This window comes from Corapipo altera, unplaced genomic scaffold, assembly GCF_003945725.1.
Source record: "Corapipo altera isolate COAL_440 unplaced genomic scaffold, ASM394572v1 23b, whole genome shotgun sequence".
Classification (NCBI taxonomy): Eukaryota; Metazoa; Chordata; class Aves; order Passeriformes; family Pipridae; genus Corapipo; species Corapipo altera.
In genome coordinates, this window is record NW_020884885.1 from 3,802,160 (window position 1) to 3,829,302 (window position 27,143).

Sequence of the window (27,143 nt, forward strand, 5' to 3'; positions counted from 1 at the left end):
TTTGCACTGAATTACAGGGTTAAGGGCCTGCTAAGAAGCTTGGATGCACAGTTCCTCTTCCCTTCCAGTTCAGGGGAGGTTCAGGTCCTAGCCTATCTGCCATTACCTGGGAAGCTCAACAAAGCAGACTTACAAACCAGGCCAAATGCAAACAAATTTAAAACTCCATGGCCCCTTACTAATGGGACTATACGGTGTCAAATCTCAATAGCTCACACTTAACAGCCATGTCATTATGGAGTATGGGCACACAACTGCCGTTAAAAAGAGAGCTCGAGGAAAAATAATAAAAAAAAGACAAAATGCCAAAGGCTTAGGAGACCCCTGGTTTCCTTAATGGAATTAGAGCTTCCTTTATGAATTCCAGGGTTAAATGCTGTAAATGTGATTCTCATACTCCCTCCCCTCACCAAAGAAGAAAGATCTGCTAGACACATGTTCGTAGCAGAGAGGGGGAAGATATGATGTGACTCAAGAGCCTGGAAGGCTAAGAGGAGTAGATGGGGGAGAGCTCTGCAGCCCTTGATCTTTGTAAGATTTACTGCCTTTGCCTCTTGCAAAGATTTTTTTTTTTTCCTGGAAAATTCTAGCTTCTAGCAATTTAAAAAAAAAAAAAAAAAATTTGGCTGGGGCAATAAACACGATCTTTGAAGGGGGAAGGAAGCCAAGAGAAAGTCAGGCCCATTAGTCACACAGCTGCATTTCCTGTCACAAAGGACCCCAGCTGAGTAATCACTCAAAATATGCTTGTTATTTTTTCCTATTTTATTTCAACTTTTAGTCTGCCAATATCTACTGTAAGAAAAAATTAAGACAAGAAAAAGAAAAAGTCTTTTAGCTTTGAAGGGGAAAACAATGTACAGTCAGACAGTGATTTACATTCTTTTTCCTTTTCTTTAATTTTCATAGCCTAAAAACACTTCAGTTATATGAGAGGAATGTTGGTAGGGTACAGTGGATCTGAGACAGTCCTGGTATTTTCAGGGCATATAATTTCATCAGCAGTGTGGGTGTCAAAGTTCCTAGGCTACATTTTCAGCTGCTATCATTAATTTATTGTACAACTTTGATGAGTTATGTATTCATTTATCTGTAATTTATTATGAAAAGTAAAGATGATAATAGCTTCTGCACAGTTGTTTTGTCAGGCTTCATTAATGGTGCTTATAAGTAATGTTGGGTCTTCTGATGGAAGTTTTTTAGAAGTAGTTTTCTAAAGGAAAACACAGTCAAGACTAAAAAGAAATAAACTTAAAATTTAAAGCAGAACATTCCTATTACTAGATTTTAAAAGAACTTATGTAAAAAGACATGAAAATAGGAACAAGTGTATGAAATAGAAGAAAGAAAATCTTGCTGATGCTCTCTTTTGAGACACTCAGAGGAAGAAAAATACAGCAAACCTGTAACAGGGGACAACCCCCTTCATAATGTTGAAAGAGGTTGACTATATCAACTCCCCCTGCCTGCTTCTAGATCCTGGATTATAAGGTGCTGGCTCTGGTCAATCTGGTACTAACTTCAAAAAGAAGCCACAGATACATGACAAAAGTAAAGCTGAAAACCTCTGCTTTCCCAGATTGCTGCAAAGAAAATACCTCTTTTATCAACAAGCACAACTACAAAATATGAAACTCTGCCTTTTATTTACTCAAAAGTAATGAGTATGGTGACCAGGCCACCTATAAAGAAGGGCCATAAGCATGCTTCAAGGCACATAACAGTTTGTAACTTACATTCCTGACTGGGGTACCTGAGTATATGACTGTGTGAAAATGATTGCAAAGGGATTAAAAATATCTGTTTGGATTGCTGTCTAAACAGACAGTAGATGATTGTAGTTTATGCTACATAATAACATGACTTCAAATACTACACAGAAAATGAAGCATAGAGTGCTTACATTTGCATGTAAGTAACTGGTAATGTCATATAATTCTCTAATTTGCACACATTTCATACCACAGATGTGCAATGTTTTCAAACCACGATTTATGAGCAGATGTGATCTACACAACAATATAAATCATAGCTTCCTAATGCTAGTTAAAGGGTGTAAACTCAAACAAATGTGAGATTTACACCAATTTATTTTAAGAGAGACTTTGAAAGACTGTGTACATATACTTTTAAAAGCAATTCAGAATGATTGTTTATGCATATTTACACTGGATGGAAAAGTAAGAATCTTCTGAGTCTTGACTCAAATGTAAAAAATCTGCTCTAGATTACCTTTATAAATGATATTCAGCCTTTATCTTTCCAAATGGCAGGCGAGCCAAGCTGTGCCCCTCAATGGGCACAAAAGAGTATACTCCCTGGTTTGTGGTCAGAGCTAGCACTGGGTCATAGGGGCTGTCTGCTACTCTCACACAATATGACTTTCACTGCTACATGTGCCAGTCTACTGGATCCCCGCATCATTTCACATTCTATGCAATAGCAATAGTTTTTTATGTCCCTAAAACTATCTCTGCCACAATGATAAAGGCCATTTCCAACGATTATTGATACCTATACAGATTTGAAATTATATACTGGTATGTATGAATGAATGGAAATTATTTGTTTGCAAGAGTAGAGTAAACTTTGTACATTTCCTTTTATGAGTGCCACCATATTTGATAGTATTTCCTATACTAGTGTTGTAGGGATGTATTAGTATAAATCACACCAGCTTCTAATGCATCAGACTGTATAATAAATAATAACCACCTATTGACTGAATTATACTGGTAATATATACTGGGCACCAACTAATATTTTTCTAATTATCTACCTACCTGGTTATCCTAGGAATTCGTATGGCTCTGTAGCCATGGTATTTGAGTATCCTCAAACCTCTGAACCTCTGATGTACCTGTTATCTTCATGCAGGTCTGATGCATATTAGTACAATTATTCCTGTATAGGTATGTCACTAAAATCCTAAGATTAATAACTCAGATAACCTCAGAAGTCTATGACCTCTTGATTCACTTGCTGGCTGTGAAGAATTACTCTCTCTCTTGCATAGATAGGAAGCTGAGTCATAAAAAACTAAATTTACGTGCCCGTAAACACATAGATAGCAACAGAGATGGAATCAGAACTGATGGTGTACAGATCCTCAGTCCCTGTCTGGTTGCATTAAGTTTCTGTCTCCTGTCTTCAGTGATCATACTTGGTAAAATGGCTAGCAGTTGTTGCTCTTCACAGTGCAATACTTCTGTCATGTGTGTGAAGTGGACTTGGCAAATAATTGTTTATCAAAAAGTTAAATTAATTGGGTAAAATAAGGCAGTTGCTTAGTACATTGACAACTGAATTTATCAGCCCTCCTACTAAACTGCTGCATGAATCTGGGCAATTACTTCACATGCTGCCATTTTTCTAATTTAATATAGGGATAATAACACGCTTGGACATCCAGGCATAAAAATCACTGTACAATGCTGTTCTGCTTCTCATTTAGGACAATTAAATGAGAAAAGGAAAGGAACAGGGAAAATAATACATTTTTCTATTTAGTTTAACGGAGTTTCTGTGGTACAACTCAAAGATCTCACTCTTGAAACAGAAGTGGCTGGTAAGGACATTTCAGTTTTAAGTTATACATTGCCAGCAGACGTTACTGCAGGGCTGTTGTGCTAGGCAGGGTGTAGCCTCTGCAGCTGTTGCTTAGGGGTTCTGCACCCCTTGCCAGTCAGCACTGGATGGAGTTCTCTGGGTCTGTCTCAGAGCTGATTTTCCTTTCCTCCAAATACAGTGTAGGACTGTAGAAACGGGTTATATGTAGCAGATGTGTAACTTCACTCTCACAGCAAAACTGACTATGAAAGAGTTAACCCAAATAATGGCAACACTTCAGTAAAATTGAGGGAGGAGGAACTTGAGTCTCAAGTCTTAATAAAATGCAGGTGTTTTATTGTTAAGTTAAAAATGTCTTAAGACTCCAGCAAGCATTTAAAAATAAGAAAAAAAAATGTGCTATTGAATAAGAAACTTGGAAAGGCAACAACAGGCCATGCAAGGCTTCTATAGAGAATGCAGCAGTCACTGGCTAAGGCTAAGGGAAAACAAAACATAAATATTAGCTGAACAACACCTCTCCCAACATGCATCTGGCCTCTGAGGTATTACACCTGGGATTAACTTTTGACATTTTCCTTTGCACCATTGTGACTTTGCTGTCTTACCAGCTCCGTGCAGAGTATTTATACTCATTTTTCAACCTGTCTTCTTGCTTCCAAGTCTGTTTGGGGTCTCAACAGGGTGACAGGCACTGCATTCACAGCGTACAGAAAGATCTGCTACATCTGCACTTGCTTTTATGTCAGAGATAGGTGGGGGGGGGGGACACCAAACTGGTTTAGAACAAGCTAATAAAAAGAAGTTGTAAAGAAATCACTAATCACTGTTTTCTTCTCTTTCAATTCCCTCTCCTTATCCCAAGAAAGCAGAAAATTTGGGGGAGCATTTGTCAGTAAATTGCACTGTTTAGGTCACAGAGTATGTGGATTGCACTGAAGTTTGACGTTTAACTTCAAGCTCCTTATGTATTTGAAGAATAAACATAGTTATGACTTACTAAAGGGAAATGCAACATGAAGAACCAGAGAAGACTAAATGTACTTATGGTTGCCCAAGGCCTAAGATTACTGCATCCCTATGGGCCTTAATTAGTGTCGTGGAGATGGGCTGGGTATTTTTGGGAAGTATGGTGAAAATAGTTAACTAATTGCTCTCCATAAAATTTCAGCCCTGGGAGAAAGTCAGGCATCCATTTTCCTAGCCTTAGTCTTGGTGATGTAAATCAACTGTCACTACTAGAGGAGAAGGACATAAATAGTCCATGGAGCACCTGATGGGATGGAAAACAAGACTAATTTGGGGTTTGGTTTTGGTGCAAGAGTTTCACAACTGCAATATAGCAGGAGACAGAGAAGCAACAGTGAAGACAGTCATTCTGCCAGTCATTTAATTTAGGAGACTGACAGGTGAGATATAAACAGTACGAAGCAAAAAATGTAAATGGCAAACAGAAAAGTCTAAGGCAATGAATAAAAATTAAGCTGACAGAGCTGTGGAACTTATAAATCTCAGTACTTGCCAGCTCTCGTTTTATATGGAGTAGAGCACTCAGGGTAGCTTGAGTAAATAATTTAGAAAATGAAACAACAAAAATCAAAACCCGCCATTATCTGAGCAGAAACCCAAAAAAGGCCAGGCTGTGTGCCCTCTCTGCGCCATTGTTCTGCGTCCTTGCTACAGTCACTGCGCTATCTGAACTGATGGGCTGGAATACAGGCATCAGACAGACATCGCAGAGATGAAGGAGGGTGAAATGTAAATCCTTCTTCACACAACCCTCAGAATAAACGTTCTTTAATCTCAGCCATCATCAAAACTAAGTGTATTTTTCAGAAGCATTTCCTGAAGATGCAGTGGAATTGCAGACTATATCTCAAGAGAGGGTCAAAAAGCAGAAATCTTCACTAAGAATATCTCAAAAATCTGTGTAGAAATCTTTAAGTTGGCCTGAATGTGCTCAGGATCAGGCCCTTGAGGAAAGATGTCTCTATCAGCATTTGTTAGCTGCTCCCAATTTTAGATCCTCCCTGGCCTCCTTTCCTCCTTCACTTTGTAGGACTGCTTTTCATCCCACTCCTACTCTTCTTTGCAGTTGCCAGTTCACGTTTCTAATGTCAGCAGTTCTCAATCTTCTCAGATAACCCTATTGTTGTTTGTGCCTTGCTATGTGAGGGAAACAACCCATGCTTTCTGTTCCCTTGTAAAAAGTCACTGCTGCTCAAGCTCCAGCAAATCTAGGCCAGCCCCTGCTCTGCGCAGCCCCCACCTGAATCCAGCACTGCAAAAACTGGCGGTACCTCTGGTCTCAGGTGAGGAATAGCCACGGTCAGTGTTAGAAGCATGGGTTCTTTATTATTCGTTGAACTGGCCTTTATTTTTTCTTTCTAGTCTTACAATTATATTTTCTGATGTATGTTGTCTCTGGGAACCACTGAGAAGTAATGGACAGATTTGCAATAAAATATGTACAGCTAGGTCAGAGTGTTTTAAAATTAGTTTATATCAACTCTGAAATAATAGTGATGTCAGTCATTGAAAAACTTAAGAGAAGTACTTTATGCTAGTACAAGCATTAGCAGTAATCACTAGTGTTAGGCCTCTTGGTTATCCTTGCAGATACTGTTGACTCTTCCATATCAAGAGAAAGAAAGATTCTTCCTCTAAACAGACTCACTAATTTACATGCTGTAAAATTGTCTTGTATTTGACTCAAAGAACTGACAAATAACCTTTGCATCCTGTTTCTTATTCCTTCATCTTTGCATGATGAAAGTTCCCCTTCCGAATTTCATTTTCCTCATGTATATTTATTTTAAATGCCCAAAATGAAAACAAATTTCTTTGCAGCTTTCTTCTATACAAAAAAAATGTAGTTAACTACTTGGAAAAGAAGCAAGATCCCCATCTAAAATAATAATAATAATAATAATAATAATAATAATAATAATAATAATAATAATAATCTAATTTATTGTGGAGGGTGACACCAAGACTGAGACTCTGTCAATGGCACAGAGAATAAAAAAGATTGATTTGAGAATATTGAAGACCAAAGCCTTTACCTTCATGCTACTCTTCCCTATAGCATTTTAGTGTATTTTAAGAAATGGTTAAGGATATTTTTAGCCTCATTCTCCAGTTTTGTAAGTGGAGTAAAGAAACGTCTCCCCTAATTTATTTTTTATTTCTTCTAGCCTAATCTAAAAGGTTTTAGCATTGTACCTTTCACAGGTGATCTGTAGCTTTTTAATGGGAGTGAAATTCCTGAAGCGTTTACATGGAGAGCAGCAGAACCTGATTGCCTTCATTTCAAGGCTTAGAAATAGACTTAAAGGGCAATGGTGCAGACGCCTCCACCCAAGCCAGGGCTCAGAAGGGATAGGTACAAGTGAGTACAAAACTGTTTGCTTTCCCTTGCTTTACTGTGGGATACTCACAAACATTTAATTAAAGCTATTGTATGCATGCTTAACTTGGAGATATCTGTAGTTCCTTGAAGCCGTTACACAGGAGCGCCAGAGAAAATACAAGGGAGTCACTGAAGGAAAATACAAATGAATTAGAAAAGCATAGCAACCAAAGAATACATTTCCCATAATACAACAGTCAAAGGTCATGAGATCACAGATGCTCAGTTGCTCATGCATATCATCTATTCTCTCCACTTGCATGCTTGCTCCGAGAGGGCAAAGATTTAATGAGGATGTGGCTAGCTTTAGCAGTTCTCACCCTTCCTCACACCCTGCATCTCAAAGAGCATTGAATGCCTCTTTGAAGTTGGAATAGACAGACATTGAACTGTCCCAGTGCACACATACAATCTGGGGTTTTCTCATCAGGTACAAAAATACAAGGTGACTGTTTTCTTCCGGCTGTCCTGGATGTGAACAAAGCTGGCAAATCAAAGACTTATTGAATTGAGGAGTGGAAAGGAGTTTCTCCATTGCATCTGTCTTTTCAACCTGCAGTAGCCCTTCTCAGTCTCACCGTTTCTATTAGTCGGTTCATTTTTCCCAGCTCCTTAAGAAGAAATCCTGTTCAGACAAAACAGCACACTATTTACAGGAAGCTTGGCAAGGTCAAAAAGTGACTGTAAAACTGATCTCTTTTTAAAACACATACAGGATCTACTCTGATGTAGATACTGTTAGGACTCAGCAATCTCTGATTTGCTATCTAGGCCTTGAAGGTGGTTTCAGAGTAAGATTTGTTAAATTTGGTGACATTGTAAGTGTTATCACTTGTCATTAGCAGAGCTACCTCAGTTGCTCCAAGTCCCACTTAATCTATGCAGCTCATTACCCACAGCTTCTGACCTACTTAGTCACTTCCTGTCTTTATTTTAACCTTAGAGCCTCTTTTCTGTGTTGGCCTGTGACTGCCATTTAATCTTAATCAAACTTCCTTGGACTTCCATTACTGTCAAGTAGAGCTTCTCTGACCATAATGCCCACCCTTCTGAGTGTAAGAAAACTGATTTACAGCCAACAGTCTGCTGCTTCTCTTATGCTCTGTGTTCATCTTTGCTTTGTTTTTCTTCCTGTGTTAGTCACTCCTTCCCTCTTTTCTGACGCATTGTGCTATGCATTCTGTTTCCCTCAGTCTATCAGTGGCTGAGATGCTGCCCTGCACACCTTTACTGGAGAGATCTGTGCCCAGCTACCGTATGCAGATTCAGAAAAAGCTGAAGAAGAAATTGAGTTGGTCACAGGCTGCTACAGAAAGTCAGCTTGTTTAATACACCTTTGCTTCTGACCAGAAATTATGACCTACTCTGTTCCTTTATGCCTTGCTTAAGAGCTGTGTGTGCAAAACAGAGATGTTTAGTCTACACCTCCCCAACCTAGCATCTTCCCTGCTACTTCAGGGCAGTTGTTAACTGTGCAGAACTGTGAGGTGGGTACCAGCTTAAGAACTTTCCTAGTTCTCACTGGTTCACTCATGCTGCAGTAATATGCCTTTGAAATAGACTTCTTCAGCCAGTTTCCCTCCACGACCAGAATCCAATTTAAAGATGTTAATCCAGTACCATGGTGACTTTTGTCTGACAGGGGCACTTCTGAGCTGGTGACGTCTGTTGTTTTTCAAGATTCTTTCACTAGCACAGAGAAGTTCAAAGATGTGGCCCGATGCACTTTGAATGTCAGATACAAAACATTTGATGGCAGTGGCATCTCTGTGTAACACATAGGAGAGATTTGTTCAGTCTCCTCCCACATGTATTCTCTCTCCTGACTTTTTTCAGTATACCCAGTTCTGCTATTCTCTCTTCCTCCTAATTCTGTGCTCATCAGCTTTTGGGTTTTGTTGTTATTAACATATGGAGGTTATACGATGCATTACTGAGTGAAGCCTTGTTCTCTTAATAAGCAGAAAATACCATTTTGGAAGGAGGAATTAGCTACAGGCTGTTCTCAGCCTGTAGACTCTCCTTCAACTTAGCTTTAATTTATTTTTGAACTGCAGTCACTATGCATTGCAAGTTGAAAACAACCACTTGAGTGCTTTCCAGCAAGGCTTTGAAAGGCCCTGATACTAGGCATGGAGGAGAGATAAGCAGCACATTGAAGTTGTAGTATCACTTTAGTATCAAGGGCAAGGAGTGAATGGAAACATACCCTCCTTCTGGCACTGCCTGGCTCAGGACGAGGGGAGAGGAACAAACAGAGCAGCTTTGGTTCACAGGCACTGCGGGAGCCAGCAGCCTCTCAGCTGATGACAGATTAGACTCAGGGCCTGGTTAGTGGGAAGACTGTGATTAGACCTCAGCAACATCTGTCTCTAGCAGTAAAAGAATCACTGCTGTAGGCTGCTATTTTGTCAGCAAACTGTAATTATACCAGGAACCTCATTCCTGCTGTTTTTCTCAACAACTTAAGAGAAAAAAAAAATGTGGGTGAGGGAGCAGGGAAGCAGAAACTGTGAAAGGAGCAGGAAGGAGACACCTGTTTATTTTTGTTCAGCTCATTCCAATTATTTTCTCTCAGTTTCTTAGATGTATGAATCACAATATGAATCACAGACTGGTTTTTACCAAAGGTCAATGCCAAGGTTTAGCTCTCTGAAGGTGTCCTGTCATTCATCTGATAGCACACATCCTCTCTGTGCACTTATGCCCCATGGCATCTTAGAGGAGTGTGGTGGTGCTTGCAGAAGGTGTCACATCAACCTCTCCCTGGCAGTGTCCCCTCTCTCCTTCCATGGGAGTGGCAGTACAGAGTGCCAGACTCTGATCACAGCTGTTCTCAGGACATTCCCAGGAAGGTATGGCCTGGGCAGAAGTGTGGGGTATTAGAGACTGCTCAGGGTGAATTTGAACCTTCCTCCCAAAGGCTCTGTCTAGACTAGGATTTAGGAATTTGAACTTCAAAAATGTTAAGTTGTATATAGTAACTCTCTGTTTTAAAAGATATAGAAAAGGCAGCATAAGTTTGAACTTGCAATAACACCTGGTAAGTTTGGCCAAAATAACAACGTCAAAAAAGATCAGGATTTCTTTGCAAGATTTCTCTGCCAGAAAAAACTTTTTGTTTTTGCAGCTGTAACTACATAGAAGCCAGTTTGCCATTAGTGTTTTCTTTGCTCAGAATATAAGAAATAGATATTTCTCCTCCTCTCCTAGAATTAAAATCTAAGAGCAGAGTTTGCCAATATAGCTTTACCATCCAATACTTAAAATGTAGACAAGGTCAAAATTATTAAACTAGTCTACATACTTCTTTCTTAACTTTCCTCAGATCATTAATGTGACTGTTTAGTATACTTTGGAGGCAAGAGTGTCTTGTCTATGCTAAATAATTTTATATCAACACCATACTCATCTAGAAGAAAGCAGAATTGTTCCTTATTAGCACGTCTGCCCTCCATCCCGCAGCACATCTGACAGCAGAGCCAGGGATGAAAGTGTGGCAGCAGGAACTCGACCCTTGGGTCTGAAGGCACAGGGACACTGCCTGTTGGCAAGCATAATTCTGTCTCCAGAGCCAAGTCTCTGCAGATACTGGTGGGAAAGACACACATCTGGAGTTGTCTAGAATTGGCATAAATTGCTGTGGACAAAGAGGAGAGAAAGGAAGGGTTAGAAGGAAAGTGGAAAGAATGCCTCTTGCACATTCCACTTTCTTTTCCATCTGCTTGTGTGATGTTGCTGTGAGCTATTAAACAGCTGCAGTACTCTGTCCCAGAAGGGACTGTGTTTCAGTAGAGATGGAGAATGATCTCTGCAGCTTAGCGCTTTGGGAGTCCCCTTGAATAGAAGGGGCAAAAGGAGTAATGTTCCTCTGATTAACTATTATGCTAAATACGTTTGGGAACCCAACATTTGTGGTAGTAGCCAAGGTGCTGTTCTGGCTCCTCAGACCTGAAGCCCCTGACAGGCAGTGGGTACTGCTGGGTGCTTCTGACTCACCTTTGTCAAAGTAGGTGAGTCCCCTCTTGTCTTTCGCCTTCCAAGCAGAACCTCCCAACTCTCCTGAACTGGTTCCAAAATTCAAGGTGAGCAGATTACTCAAGCAAAAGGTGTTTGCAGACTTTGAGACTTTGCAGCGTGGGGAGATAAGGATAGTGAGGGAGGACCAGGAGAAAGCAGAGTAGGTGTACAGTGACTGCCAAGGCCTGTGCAGAAGAGCATTTTTTTTGCATCCATTCAGACGCTCAGCAATTTCCTGCATTTTTCCTGCAATCAGCATGCTCCACCTGCTTTTACTTAACCATTTCCTGTTTATGGCTTCCAAAAACTTTCTGGTGAAGTCACTAATCTGCCATAAGATCAATATTTATAGTCCCTTTTGGGCAAGCTTCACTCACTTTTTTTCTCTTTCCTCAGTACACAGACCTTTCAGACTAAGGAGCTGTGTGCTGTGTGTACATGTCTGCATGCATGTGTGTGTGAATGCAGTCAATAGTTGTGTCAGGAAACTACGTGCTTCCTCAACATATGCCCTTTTGCAGTTCTGATGCTTGCTGCTTTTTGCAAATTTGAGCAAAGAAACAAGCAGTAGCACTGAGGACTGGGGCCCCTTTCTCTAGAACAGAGGGCTCCAGATATTTAGAGGAAGTATTCTTCTCATTACTTTCAAGCATCTAAGAGCTCTTCCACAAATGAAGAATTTGTTCTCTGGATAGCTTGCCCAAGCTTCAGATTATTTCCTAGCTTTGAAAACAGTGAGGCAATTTCTTCTAGTCTGCTGTTCAGATTCTCAGATGTGAAAGGCAAAGTGTGAGGAGCAGGAAGGATCAACCAAAGAAAAATAAATCTCTTCCTTACAGTGTAGATGGCTCCCACAAGTCCCCATCACACACTTAGTCACATGTCCTGTAGGAATCACTGGAAAAGCCTGCATACTTCGTCTGCTCTCCTTAGCCATCCTATAGATAACACTACAGCTGCCACTAAAATAAAATTTATTTGTCACTGCTTTTTCTGTTTTTATTTCTCTTCTGGAGCAGTGAAAATAGATTCTTAAGTGTCCTCTCCGATTCTCATGCTCTTGCACAGTGCTGCAATGTTTGGGTTGTGGTGAACACTGCAGGGGAATGTTCCCTTCTTAAAATAAATCATGGAAACATTTCTGTTGGAATCAGGGCTTGTAGGAGTTTATTTTTGTTTAATAAGAAGAATGTCGGGCCAACTCTGGTCTGACACTGTATCCCTTTAAAGGGAACAGGCTTCTGATGCATGTCAGCATATATATATTGACGTGTGTGTGTGTGTGTGTGTGTGTGTATGCACACACACTAGTATACATACCATTTACACTGGTATAACTGAGCACTGAAATAATCCTATAAGAACGCTGGACGTGCTGGTCCTTTCAGCACACAGATCTGCAAATTCCTTAACTATCTCTACTCATGTTAGTGTACATCAGGTTGCTTACTCTGCTGACTTAGGCGTGGAAGAGGTAGGTCTGTAAGCACGCACTGGCACTGCTGCTGAGCTGTTTCACCCTTTGGTAATGAGGTTGATGGGCTCACACTCTCAGATGTTTCTGAATATTTTAACAAAAACACTAAATCCACACTTCCCGTTTTAACTGGAACATAAACATGCACAGGTAGCACTTCTGTATGGGGTAGGAGGTATGGTCTGGGCATCACTGATGTCCGGGCAGCTGTCTGCTGTCAGCATAGCACAACCCCACTGGGATCAGAGCTTGCTGAAGTATCCTTCAAGCTGTCTATGAGCAGCTTTTGAACTTTCATCAGGAAAAGGAAGCAGTTGTTTTCTACACAGAAGTGTCTTTCAGATTGGTGCAAGTATGTAAAATGATTACTTTGGTTCCCATCCAGCCCAATTCATTCAATATTTTTTGTCAGGGTACTTGTCATCAGTGGCATTTGCCCAGGGTGAGTCACACCTACCCAGGCAATGATCTGAGAGAGCCCTCAAATCTTTCTCATTTTCATTTTACAGGGTACAGCCCTGGTAAATTCATGACTGTATTGGACCACACAGCACTTTATAGAACAGCTCCTTTTCTTCTAACCAGATTTCAGCCTAAGAGGCAACTACTTCCAAAAAAGATTCTCTGTTTCAGTGCCTGTCTTTGTTTTCCGAATGTTTTTCACCACTCTGCTTTCTGGTTACACTGCAAATTTAGGTCCACTCAAGGTATTTTTGCCTCCCCCCTCCACCCCAAAAATGAAGGAAAGCTGAACTGTATGAAAATGTAGTGAGAACCGAGACCCTCAAGGAAAATGACAAGAGGTGTAGAGGACCTTGCAAGACACTTTCCAGGAAATGGGTGGAAGGTTCATCACATGAGTCACTGAAACCTTAGATGACTAAATTCTTGAGGAATAAACTGTCAGGAATATGATACTGGTCAGGACAGTGCAGGGGGAGAAGAAAACTTCTTAAATAGCTGTTGTTTGGTTTTTTGTCCATGATTCCTTCCTGAGGAAATTGCTGCATCTCTGGCCAGGAACAGGGCAGCATGCAGGCAGTGCCAGCCCTCCTCTGCAGAGGCAGCAGGCAAAGCGGGCTGGGGTGTAGAGCCCTGCTGCTCCAGGCACAGCACTCCTGCCCAAGGGGCTGAGAGGGGATCAGGAGCACTCCATGGCTGTCCTGCCCAAGTGAATAGAATAAGAGAGGATCACTAGTGCTCATATACCAACTGAATCAATTAACGTCATACTTTTGTATACTAGCAGGTATGAAACCCAGAAGAAATGAAGGTTTTAAAACTCTAATTCTAGCTTCTTTCAAAAATTTTTCTAACTCTACCTGCTCCAACCAGTTAACCAAGTTCTAGCAATAAAACTGGCCCAAAGCTCTGAATTTGGGTTTCAGAGAAGGTAGTAAGATTTTAAGGTAGTAACAGCAGGAGCAGTCAGACACCCTCCACAGCTACCTGCAGAGGAGCTGAACCAGCATTAGCAGCAGTGGGAAATGTTTGCAGTAGTATCTTGAGTGTGATGAAACCCCAGTGTTCCAGCATGCCACTACCAGTTCCCATTTTGAGAAGTTTGACCCAAGCATTTAGCATTTCAGCATCAGTTCTGTGTCTCATAATGCTGTTTACATAATGAATGCTCATTTGGTTCCCATTAAAATCATGGTATTTCTTCTGCAAACCACTGCTTGTAAAAATCTAGCCACCCAGTTTCTCTTTAGATTGTAATACAGGAAATAAATAGTAGGATGCACACTGTAATTCTCAAGGAATAGGGGGCTTTTTTTCCCCTGTTGGACATATAAAGTTCAGACATTAGAAGTACGAATGTGAAAGATCTGTTAAGGATTGGTGAATCCATCTCCTGCAAAAACAGTGTAGTTACTACCTGGCAGATGTTCCTCAGGTATTGTATTGATAAAAAGAGAGTCTACAGCTCTCCATAGTCAAAGCATCAAGAATCCTCTTAAAACTGCAGAAATGGTAAGTGAAGTTCTTTCAGGCCATCCCAGTGCTGCTATACTTTGAGGCAGTGCAGAATGACTCCTTGTATTATATATACCAGCACTTTGAAGAACTCAGTTTCAAATGTCTCAAACAATGGGGGTTTCACGGCTTCCTGTGGGAGCCTGCTCTGCAGCCTAACTCATTTTACCATCTGGAGCATTTTCCTGAGTGTCTGCTCACTTAAAACTTTCTTTTAATTGTATACTCACTATTTCTTTTTAAAGGTGACTTATCAAAAGTTATCAAAAGTTTCTGTTGTGTGAAATTCGCATGATGTCATGCTTTTTTTATTTTTTATGAGGATCAAGAAAACCCTGAAAGATTGATGGCTTCTTCTCTTTGCTTTTTCTTCCTCAGAAATAATAATAAGTAATTAATAATGTATTACTGCTTTTCTAGCTATTCATCTCAACGATTTACAAGGAAGGTCAGCATTGTTATACTCTTTTTACAGATGGGAAAAAATGAAGCACAGGGCAGGAAACAACTTGCCCAAGATCATTCAATGAGTCTATGGCAAGACTTGGATTTTTAAGCAGGTCTCCACAGTACTGCCCTACTTTTTTTCTACTCTTTTTTTTTTTTTTTTTTTTTTTGGCCCAGTCTCATTCCCTTTGGCTTTGTTGGAGTACCTAGGAAGGACAAACTTTCCATGAACTTTATTCAGAATTGTAATATTGTAACTGAAAGGTCAGCTTGTTGAATATTTAACAGTTGCTATCTTTCCAGTGTGTTGGTCAAGCATCCTAATTAAGTAGTGATAAATAAAACCAACAAAGCATTTTAACAGACTGATTCAGTCCCTAGGGCCTCCAAGCTGAATTTCCTTCAGCTAGCCTGTGTTTTTCAAGTTGCAGATTGTCCAGCTTGAACACAGTATATATCAAGCACACTTTATCAGTGCACTGCAGGGAGATTTCCTTCCTTCTCAATGCCACCATGCTTACTTCACATGTTGTATTTCCCTTAGCTGTGGGTTTTGGTAAGCACGTTTCTCAGAATCTGGGTAGTTGCTGAATTATAAATCTTCCAATTTGGAATAATAACACCAGAATGTGTACAACATGATATACTGGGTAGGGAGCTGAGCCCTGAGCAGGCTTACCTGGATATCAGAAGCAGTCTGGCCTTAGCAGCACAGAGCTCTCCTTGAGTTTCTAGCAGACAGGGTGTTTCTCCTACCTGCCTGTCCAGCCTGTCATTTCAGTGACTATCTTTGGTGGGATAGGATATGCTTAAGCACATGGTAAGACGAGTGTTGTTCCTCACCTCCACGTGGAAAGGTGAAGGCAGCCACATCTGTGTGCTCACAGTCTGGTCTGCAGGGGACTTGTAACTGCCTCACACTGATCAGAGACTAAACTGATAGTGCCCATCACATGCAAGGTGTAGCACTCTGTATGGATTGAGAAATGAGAAATTAGTGCTGTGGGTAGGCCAGAGTTATATCTGAGGGGATAGCACACAGGTCTTCTTGGCTTCTGACCATTTGCAAAGTATGCCAGAAGTGAAGAAGTCCTTACCCTCTGAGTTATTCCCCTACTACTTTTTCAGGCCTCCTTCATTCCAGGCATCATCCAGCCAGCATCTGAGGATTTACCAAAAGCTACAGAACTGCTTTTAGGTCACTAAGTACATTGTCTTTGCTTTCAAATTGAGTTTGAGAAATTACCAGCAGTGTCAAGCTTATGTCTCCTGGCCATGTGAATAGAGGAAGCTAAGAAGTTACAGCAGATTACATAAAGCAGGGAAATCCCCCTCAAACTTCTCCCAGACTACCTGGAACTAACGCTGATTTGCATACATACAGTACAAATAACTTTGCAATGGCTTCTAGCCCCATGAAGGGGTTACTTGTGTTCATCTGTAATCCTTGAGGCCAGTTCCACCAGTTGAATCACTCAGAGAAGACAAAAAGATTGAATCAGGGCTTGTATAGAAATCTAAGCAGTTTTATATAGCATCAACCAACTTCACATGAGGATACAACTGGGTAATGCTGTTCCACACAAAATCAATGGGAACTGTTCAATACCTGTTAGTGACTAGTAGTTATTTTAGAAAAACAGTGCAGAAAAAAACCACCAACCTATGTTATGCTTTTTAATTTGTGAGAATGGATGGGTACTAGTATCATACTTCCACTAGAAGTGCAACTAAACTTCCTATATAAACCCTGTTTGGTGGAAAATGGACCTTACTGTAAACCAGAAAAAAGCTATAGTACTCTTGTAGTTGAAAACTATAGTCAGCTGCTTTACAAAATCTGAGACTCATTTGGCCAGGAATTCCTGGGTGATTCTGTTCAAAAAGCAGTGGTGTTAAACAGACTTCCAGAATTCCTGTGATTTTTTTAAACATCATGGTTTAACAGAAACAAGCAAGTGAGCAGAGGAGGAGGAAGACTGAGACACATCTTCCTTTGACAACTTATGTAGTAAGCCTTGTGTTTCTTTTACAATATCACCTCTGTTAATATTAATAACATCATGGCCTGTTGCCATGAAATACCCTGCTTTTCACTCTCCTTCTTTCAGCTTTATTGACTTTCTTCAAAGCTTTGCTACAGAACAATAGGAATCAGCCCAGGTATGAACTGGCTGTTCTGCAGAGAACCCCTCAGGTACCTGAGGGGTCTGTGTGCTACAATGGAGCTTGTCTCACTGGGTCATCTGTAGAGACTGAAAAATAAGTACATATTTGAATAGGCCTGGGATGCCTTGCAATGCAGTTAATAGCAGCAAACATGAGGACATGACATGATCTGACTGATGATTAGAAGCTTGGATATTTTGCTCCTGATAACTGTATGTGTTCCTTCAGTTTGTGTTCCTTTCATCAACTTGCAGGTTGATCAGGAAGGCTTTCACTTTGGCTTTTTATTATTTCCTCTCACAAACAACAGTCCATTTATTACATATAGTGTCTAATCACAGTAATGTAATAATATCTTGTATTCACATAGAGAGCTTCATCCCAAAGCACTCAGCCTGACATGGACAAGGGACTAAGATTAGAAGAGGAGCAGCTCATACTGGTTAGGAAGCAGGCTCTGCTTTCAGCCTAGTTATTAATAAGCATAAGGAGTGGAACCATAATATTTCCTCTGAATCCAAAGAAATTTGCTATTACTTGTAAAATATGTTGGTATAAGCTGTGCACTGTTTAACTCTAGAAAATTTATTTGAACTGTAAATATTGGGGTTGAGGTGTCTGTCTTTATTGTGTGTTTCAGACGGAAAGGATCAAACAAATTTAATTTGGGAAGGAACCAATCCTGCCCTGCAGCCCATACGAGTGAGGAACACTGCCTTGAAAGATACTTTACTTAGTGCTACTTTACCTAGCACTACTGGAGAGACTTCAAGCAATACATCCAATCTATAGAAAGACCAATGGAAACTCCCCAAAGAAAAGAATAAATGACGACATTGTTTTTCAAAAATCTGTTGAAGCATTCTTCTTCTTTTGTCTCTTTGAAGACTAACTTTAAAACCAAATACTGTTCTTTGTATGTATGGGGCCGCACTTTACTCTGAACTTATGAAAAACCTGTATTTTGTTCAAGTTGTTTTAAGTGACTTAATAATAAAAGCCTCTGAACAACACACATGCTACTGAAGAAGGATAGGCCACGCGTCCCTTCCTAATTCACCTCATCAATTTGGAGAAACCAGTAGTTAAGCACATGAGTGTCCACAGCTCATAAGATAGTGAAATGTACATTTCTTTTCTTTAAGAGAATGATAAACCCGCTCATTGGTGTGATTAAGAAACGATAGCACAGAGAGCACTTATTCCTGTAACTTACTTGAAAATCATCTGAGATGATGAAAGAGTTGCTAATAACTGGGCTCTGACAGTTCAGAATGGAAGGAGAACAGGTAGCAATCTGAATGGTAGGAAGATCACTGTATATTACAGCTGCTTACCTTCCTCTGTCTTCAAAGCACTTTTAAAGTATTCACACCATGACTGCAAACCACAGAACGACTTACTCACTTTACAGACTTAGAGAAAGTATGAGTTGCTCAAGGCCATTGAAGGCATCACTGGCTGTACTGTGATTAGGATCAGGCTGTTCCCAGCTCTCAAGCCTAAGGAAAAGCCATGGGTTCAGTTAGTGCCAATTGCCAATGCACAAGCGCCATTGGCCCGAGAGGTTGGTTCTGTCCTCTGCTGTCACAGGGAAAGCCTCCCTGAGCAACTGCTTGAAAAGCAGAGTAACCTGTACAGAATGAAATAATACCTGTGCTTGTGTACAGTTGCATGGATTATTTCAATAGTTAATAGCCATCCCCTCTGCCAGGATGTCTGTTGAGTTCACTTAGTCCATGACTGTGAGTTCTATCCATCCTAGATGTCTTCCAGGTCAGGAAAACTGGTGTGCTGTTGGTTGCACCAGGAGCTCATGACTGATGTACTTGAAGCAGTCCATCCTCACTGTTGGTGGTAGTTATGACATACAGTAGCAATGTCATTCAGCAACCACTATTACTTATGCAATTAAACATTAGACTGTTCTCACCCAAAAATCAAATCCCCTTGAGATACGCATCATGTTTCTCTGTTCCTCTGCATCACCCACCAAGTGCACCCAGGTCCTTGAGCAAAAACAATCCCACAGAATGGTTTGTCTTTGCTTGAGGCAGGACTAATCTCAGCTGTCTAATCTAACACATTTCTCATATGCATCACAGGGACTTTATCCTCTTTTATGGTACATAGAGGTTCTGATTGGGCAGAGCCAGTTCAGTTTGTAGAGCCTCAGGTGTTAACTAACCATTGGTAGAGCCTCAAGTGTTAACTAACCAGGTGGCTTTTCCTAAATCCCAATGTTTGAAGGTCCCATTGCTTTCAATGTGGTATCAACAGTCCATTGTACTGTTCATCTTTCCCAGAGGCTGGTACATGATAGGGAATGTGATATACCCACTCAACACCATGCTCTCTGGCACAATATGCCTGCAAACCACAGAACTACTTCCTTACCTTACAGGCTTTTGCTGTTTGCTCGGCAGTCTTTGGGTGATGAGAGAGTTCCTGGGGAGCACATGGCCCCTGTTAAAAAGTACTGCACAGCCTTACTGTGGCACTGCAAGAGACATGGAAGCTGATGTTGCATCACTCCCAGCCACCAAGCAGGATGGCATGGAGACAGCATATCTGCAGCTATCTACTCACACACCTGCTCATGCAGCTTTGGGCTCTCCTTTAACAAGGAAGTTTCCGTCACAACAAGGAAGCTACTCCATTTCAATAAGCTACTTTTAAAAGCTAATACATTTCACCTCGGAGAAAAGCAATTTTCCAGCTTCAGTGTTACCAGTTTTGGGTTTTGAAGAAACCTTTGTAACATGTAATTTTAATTTTAACTAAGATTTAGATTTTCCTGAGAGTGCTGCACTACTGACCTCTCGAACCCTGCTGAACTTGCTTGTAGCCATTTTATCTGGGTATCTTGTAAATATTTGGTAGAACACTCAGACAGAGAAGTGTTTTTGCTCTTACAGTCACATGCCTGGTTCCAGGACCTTTTGGAAGCACAAAAGACTGAAAGCAGGGAAAATTCCACTGAGATGCATTAAAGTCTCCAGGGAGCAACTGCACTGTTTAGACTGAAATTTCTCATTGCTGACTCTCCCTATTTTAAAAAAAACATTACAAGATAGAGGGGGAAAACTGGTGGGTTTCATTGTTATAAACACCAAAGTGCATGCACTGTTTTCACTCATTTCTCTTATGTTGCCGAACCATTGGCAGTTGGAGAGGGAGATAATGCTCTCTGTGCTACCTGGGAAATTTCCATCCAATTTCTAAAATGTTTTACAAACATTAATGAATTAAAGTTTAATCCCCTTCTCATCCCTGTGAAGCAAGTACAGTTTAAAGACAGGGCTAATGAGACTAAAATAGTTGTGCCTTGCTGAAGTCACATGGGCAGCGTGGTAAGAGGACTTGGGTCTTTGAATCCCAGCTTTCTAGCTTATACCACAGAAAACACACATTCCCTCCCTTTTCCAGGCTTGCTGTACTTCCCCTTCTGGGATATGGTGAAAACATGCTGGCATCACACCTTGAGACAACCTTTGTTTTTCCCCCTTGAAACAGAGAGATTGCTCACAACTGCTGTCCCATGGAATTAAAATGTTGAAAAAATCAGAGAGGGATGTGAGGTGAGGGAAAAACAATCAAGTCACTGCTCTGTCTGCCTTGGGCATGCTCTCCTCCACTGCTGCCAGTGAAGTTGGTGTTCTGTCAGGAGCATCCTCAAACATTTTTTTACGTGCTTCCATATAATATTCAGGCAGGTCTATGGTAAAAATGCCATTATCAAAGAGAGAACTTGACTGACAAGAAAATTGGACAGATGAGCCAATAAGTCACTCCTGTATTGAATATATGTAATTTCATTATCCTTTTGTATGTGACCTGCATTTCTTACTGCTTGTTATTATCAGAACCCTGTAACTACTGCTGCAGCCATCTCTTTCACTTCTTCAGAAAAGAGGGATAATCCATCAGCCAGTTCCTCTCCAGTGGTATGAGAGGTTTTTACTGGGGGGATTAATGGTCAGTTGAAGAGAGCTGTTCCCAACAGGACTGAGCCAAAAACAATGTGCATATGAGTCATGAAGTGGAAGAGAAGGAAACAAATCTATAGATTCAAAGTTTTTTAATTATTTCTTTTCCCTAGCTTCCTTTGTCCACACTGATCAATAGGCAGACATGCAAAAACTGGATATATATTGATGGTGACCAGTATAAGCAGAACTGAAAGCTTCTCCCACTGAGCAAACAAACCTGAAGTCAGTCAGCCCCCAAAACCAGATCAGTGTGTACCAGTTATTCCAGCCCTTGTAGGTGAGAGAAGCTGGGAGAAAAATCAGATACAGTGCAGCAGCCTCCTCTTGTCTCTCCTGTGACCCTATGGTGTACCTCAGCACTAAAGCCTTTGGCCTCTTCACACTATTACCTTCTGTGGTGAGGGCCCAGAATCAGTCCTTAGGTATTCTGTTTCTGTAACACCCATCCCTGCAGAGGATCTGGACTGACTGCAAATGCTGTGCACAGTGCTCATTTCATTCCTTGCTGAAAGGGAGCCAGGCCTGAGGTGGAACATGGCAAGCAGTTTGCCGCACCTGGCAACTCCACACAGCTGCTGAAAACAAGCGAGGAAGAAAGCAGTGTACAAATGCAGGGGAATTTTCACATAGGCAGGATGTAATTAGCAGAGCTGGAATTTGGCCAGGACACTGGGGTTAAAACACTGGCTTGCAGGTAACACAGTGGGATCTTTCATAATTCAAATGCTCAGGATCTCCCATTTCCATTTTACCTGGAAGATGTCAGAAGACAGTTCCCTATTTAATGTCTCTGGGCAGCTCTTGAACATCTGACACAAAGGAAGAAGTGTCTAAATGGTGCTGCACCTGCAGCGCTTCTCCGCCAGCAACTGCCCACTGTGAACAGCAGCTGAAAAGATCACATCCTGACAGGACTATGGCTGCATCGCTGTAAAACACACCTCAGCTGCCTCCATGCCTTGGGTTCACTTCACCCCTAACTCTAATTACTCAGTTTTCAGACTCCAAATCCCTACCAACAGAAGGAGAAGATGATAAAATTAGGGCAGTCCCTCACACAAAAAACACAAAAGAGAGAATATTAATAAGAACACCATTACATGCTGCTTCAACCTTATTCTCTGCTATTTAAAATAGTACCAGATAGCAACTGGACAATAGAGAATTTGGATGAAGCACTTCCCCCCAGAGCAGATGAGTGAGCTTTTCCAACTGACCTTGCTGGTGATAGAACGTTAAGAGCTTGTGCTGCCTCCTTCCTTCCAGCAGGGAAATCACGTTCAAGGCAGCAAAACATTTTTTTCCCCCTTCATGATCTCACTTTCTGTATAAGCAATCTTTGTGTTTACTACGAGGATGTTGCATGTCCACAAAAGGTCGAGAAAGCCATTCATGAACCTCAAGTGTGCAAAATCTACACAATGTTTCTACCATGATGTGGCCCATAGTCTGAAATAGAAATAATTGCAAATCTCTAGCCCCTCATCAGTCAGACCTGCAGACTATTTACAGTCAAAGAGCTGACTTCCTCCATGTGATGCAGTGCACGCAAGCAAAACAAGAAGTGTTCCTGCCATCCAAAAAAGTATAATCTCTGCATCAGTAAGTCATGAAAAAGGGACCCCTCCTATGCCTCTGAGGGGTCCCCGTAGCAGATTTTGGTTTATTTAGGGGGTTTTTTGTATGCCCAGGGTGACGTGCAAGTCCCCCTCTTTGTCAAGTATTGCTTAATACAATCACCAGCCAAACTTGATGAGAGGAAAACTTACTCCAATGACAAAGTGAGCTGGGGAGAGTAAAGTATGGGCAGCTGCAGGCAACAGGAAATCCAGCACTAATAAATAAAATGTCTTATAGCCAGAAAGAGGAAATAAACAGCGGCAGCACAAATTGAGAGGACAGAAGAGAGGAACATAGCATAACTGTGGCATGGGAATCACTGCATTACAGTGAGCTTATTTTACAGAATGTTGTCCCAGTTTATTATGTGTTCAGACTGCAAAAAAAGTGGGGGAGTTGGGGGACTGTTCAAAGAGAGGGTCTCTATCAGAAGTTGTCAACAACCACTGTAATTAAGGAAGCAGCCAGAGCACACACAACTGGAGCCGCCGCCAAACTGAAATGAAAGCATTTTTTGTTTGCAGCCATAGCCCCAAAGGATAATAAAAGATGGTTCTACCCTGCCAAGCGAAGAGCTGCAGGGTCACCGTTTCTAGATGGCCCTGCTCCCATCTTTCCAAGATTACACATCATGGGGAGGCAGCAAGTCACACTTCCTAAATGCGCTTTTGAAGCCCATGCCTGCACACCCCATCTGAACTGCAGCCACCTGGGGAGGCCAGCCATGGGACAGGTGAGTCCCAAACCACCATGGTTACGATGGATGTGGAACCGCCTGAGCTCTGCCCCTAGCCAACAGGCTGTTCTGGCACTGCTTGGTTCAGATTGCTGAAGCAGCAATCCTGAATTTTTCCCCCTTGCACTTGGCTGTGGCTTGTGCCACGGCCCCACAGCATTGCCACCACCAGTGGGAGCTGCCGCATTCAGAAGAGCTGCACCCCGCTTTCCTGCTGAAGGCGGCTGCATTTAGGAGGCTCCCTGATGTCTTGACAAGGATCTTTGTCCATGCGGCAGCAGGTGCTTTGGAGCAGCAGGTGGGTTGGCAGAGCCGAGAAGGTTGGCACGGACCTTCTCAGGCCATGGGACAGTATCATGACGCTTTCACTGGTAGCTGTAGAAACTGGTGTGCAGGTTCAGCAAAGGGAAAGAAGTCATTCAGAAGTTGCATGCATATTTCTGAATTCATTCATTGAGTGGCATTTGCCTTTCATCCTCCCCCTTGAGCCTTCTGTGCATTGCTGGCATTCTCTCCCAATCCCATATAATAATTCCCAGGACTCCACAAGCCACTGCCTGCCAATGGAGCCCATAGTCACTGGACTGCAAGCCTGGTCACATGAAAAGTTACACGCAAAGGTTTAACTCTTTCTCCTGACCCCAACCCCTGTTCCTGTGAATCCCCTGCAGTGTTTTCCTAATCAGGTGCCAGGGAAGCTTTGCACCAGGCAGGGTGCTAAGAAGGTGACTATTTAGCTGCAGTATTTCCAGAGTCTTTGAGCTCCCTCCTAAGCTGTAAATAAAAGCAGTGGAGCCAGGTTTATGTCTGACAAGGCTACCATTTAGACCTGAAGCAAAAAAAGAACTTTCCAACCAAAGGTATGTTGCGGTTGCCTCACTTTCTCTAGCCCACTTCCATACTAACGGTGAATTGCTTCATCAGGGTATGGAAATCACTTCCCAAAGCCCATATACAGGGTACACAGCTATGGTACAGTATAATTTTAACCTTCACTGAATATTGACAATAGGTCTATTACTAGGAAGTCAAAAAGAAAATACAGTCCTTTCCCTAAAGCCTTCCATTACCAAATTCTAGATGATAGTGCAGGTATTTACTACATCACACAAACTGTGAAAGGAATGACATGTTTTCTTTTGCATCCCTCCTACCTGTGAGACATCAGAGAAAAAACATGCTTTTGGAGAATCTCAAATGGAAGTGATCTTTTATTAAATGTAGATGAAAACCAGAAATATTCAAGGGCTGTTTCTGATATATCAGCAGTTACGGTTGTTTCCTTGCTATCACTGTTATGTGAAGGAATGCAGGTATCTCCTGCAGAAAGAGTTCTTGTTCTCCACCTGATGTTTTCACACAGGATTTCACACATGACGGTGTATGATTCATAACTTGCAGCTCAGCTTTGGGAAACATGGGAATTGTGTCTGGCGGTCAGGGTTCAGTGTTCATTTCATCTGGGTTTCATACAGCCCTCAGAAAGACGAGCCAATTGCACCTTTGAGCCAAACAGCTGGATAATCAAACAGTGTTTGGTTTCAGTCTTGGGTTTGGGGTTTTGTTTTTTTTTTGAGAGGTGAGGGGTCCAGCTGGTTATGAACTCCAACCTATACTTACATTTTTATGGCTTTAAGTGAAAAGACCATGGCAAAGTTGCTGTCTATTTATATTGGTCTGACTTAAGCTCCGGTCATTACCAACATAACTTTCAAAAACAAATAAAAAAACCCCCAAATCAACATATTTTTCAAATTCTCTGCTTTTCTCATGCATGCGAAAGTGTAAGCCTGTTCTGCTTGACTAACTGGCTGTTTGATTATTGCTTTACATTATGTTACATTCTTTAATTCTTAACTGTAAGCTACCAAAATCATAAAATCTGAGTTTTAATCTCACACTCAAATGTAACTACTGAAAAATTACTTGTCTAACTCTTAAGTATATATGTCATTTAACAAGCTTTACTTAAATTGTATATTCCCAACTCAATACAAACAGGAGTTGAGAAATCCTGCTTCTCCCAGATGAGAGCATAATATAGGAGTTACTTTTCTCACTCAAAAACATTAGCAAAATAGATGCATAAATACTGGGGTTTAATCAGCCAGTGCTCTCTGTTTACTTAAAGGAAAAACTTATTTAAACCTTCAGGAGAGATTCAAGCTACCATTGAGAATTGAGACAGACCTGAGCACCCAAATGGTAATATGTGTGTAGAAAAAAATACAAGACAGTGATGTCTGTGCCTGTGATCAGCTGGCATTGCCCACCCTGCCACATGACAACCAGGAGACCAGCAAGGAGGATTTTCCATTTTTGGAAAGTGCAGTGAAATGGGGGTGCAAATTGATCTCCAAATTGTCTTTCTTTCTATAAAGTATTGTCTTCAATATACTGCTTGACATTCATTCCGTCAAATATTTTGACAATTTGAACAAATAAGTAGGAAATGGTTTTGATTTTTGGCCCCAGTGAGCCATCTGTGAAGAAGAATAAGTAGTGCAGCATGTGCTGTGTCTCTTAAATACTCTTTTTTGCCAGAAACACACATGGTGTGTTTCCCAGGCTGTGGAAAGGGTTATCATTTCTGGTCCACCAAGTCACCCGTCTCTCTCCACATACCGTCCCCAACCCTGCATCAGTCTGGGTTGAAAGGGAGCATCCCTCTGAGTTACTTTACTGTTACCTGTTTTGAGGGAGAGGGTGCATGTGCATATGATACGTTACTCTGTGCATGTTTCTGAGAAGTGTTGTATTTGCAGTCACTTTACAGTGGCACAAAAGAGCAGCAGCAAGCCAAGGCAGTGCATACACAGACACCTGAGAGGCAAACCTTTATGCCTGTCTGCCATGCTCTGCAGACCCTGGCCAATTTGTGCTAGAGCGCTGCCACAACACACCTTCGGAGGAGTCCTGGGCCAGGGCGCCACTTGGCTTGTGGAGATGCCAGAAGAGCTTTTGTCTGTGCTTTCACTGTGGGTTTAAGTAGTTTGATTAGCATTTGGGTCAGAGCACATGGAGCAGCCCCGGGTGGGGTGGGAGAAGTCACACTGTGAGGCCACACTTGAACATGGCCACTTTACTGCACCGCCCTGGGTACAAAGCCTACTTGTGGGGCACGTCCCATCGTGTGTCACGCTTTGGTTGTCAGTGGCATTTATGGGTTGCTGGGGGGTGACACAATAACCTCTTTATGCTTAAAAGAATAGTGGAGGGAATCACGGGAGACCATTGGAAACATCGCAGCAGAGAAGTGGTTTGGCTTTTGTCTGTCCCTCAAGGTAAGGTGCCCAGGCAGTCACTGAGTTGCCTCTGACGTGCTAGAAGGACCACAGTAAAGCAGCATCAAAGGTGAATGCAGACTTCAGGTATGTGGATGGGAGAGGAGTTAAAAGAAATACCTGAGAAAGGCCCCATGTTACCTCTGTGATAACATGATAAAACTGCTTATTTGGGGTAGTTTTATAGCAACTCAATCTGAAGTCTGGACTGCCACAGCCTTGTGGCCCCCACTGCCTTCAACACAAGAGTAGCCAGACAAGGAATCAGCTCAAAGAGCTGATCTATCTGGAAATTAAACTTTGTTTTTTAATTAAAAAAAAAAAAAAGGTTTGCTTTACTAGACTGTCTGAAAGTTTCATTAAAAGATAACTGGAAAAATAAAAATACTAGAAAAAGTCCAAAACAGACAAAAAATTGAAAAAATACTAATATGGACTA

General features: G+C 41.5%; 1 protein-coding gene across 10 annotated transcripts in view; it reads left to right on the forward strand.

Annotated features, from left to right (window-relative positions):
- RAD51B (RAD51 paralog B) overlaps positions 1-27,143 on the forward strand; it is a 427,893-nt gene that overhangs the window by 365,863 nt on the left and 34,887 nt on the right. For 5 of the 10 annotated variants that reach the window (XM_027642185.1, XM_027642181.1, XM_027642186.1 and 2 more), the window contains one exon: positions 17,713-17,922. The exons of 2 other annotated variants lie outside the window; for them this stretch is intronic. In XM_027642185.1, the coding sequence (XP_027497986.1) occupies positions 17,713-17,864 (152 nt within the window). In that variant the 3' untranslated portion in view covers positions 17,865-17,922. Of the gene's footprint in view, positions 1-17,712; positions 17,923-27,143 lie in introns of those variants that run through there. 3 more of the 10 variants (XR_003527485.1, XR_003527484.1, XM_027642191.1) reach the window with 3 other exon arrangements.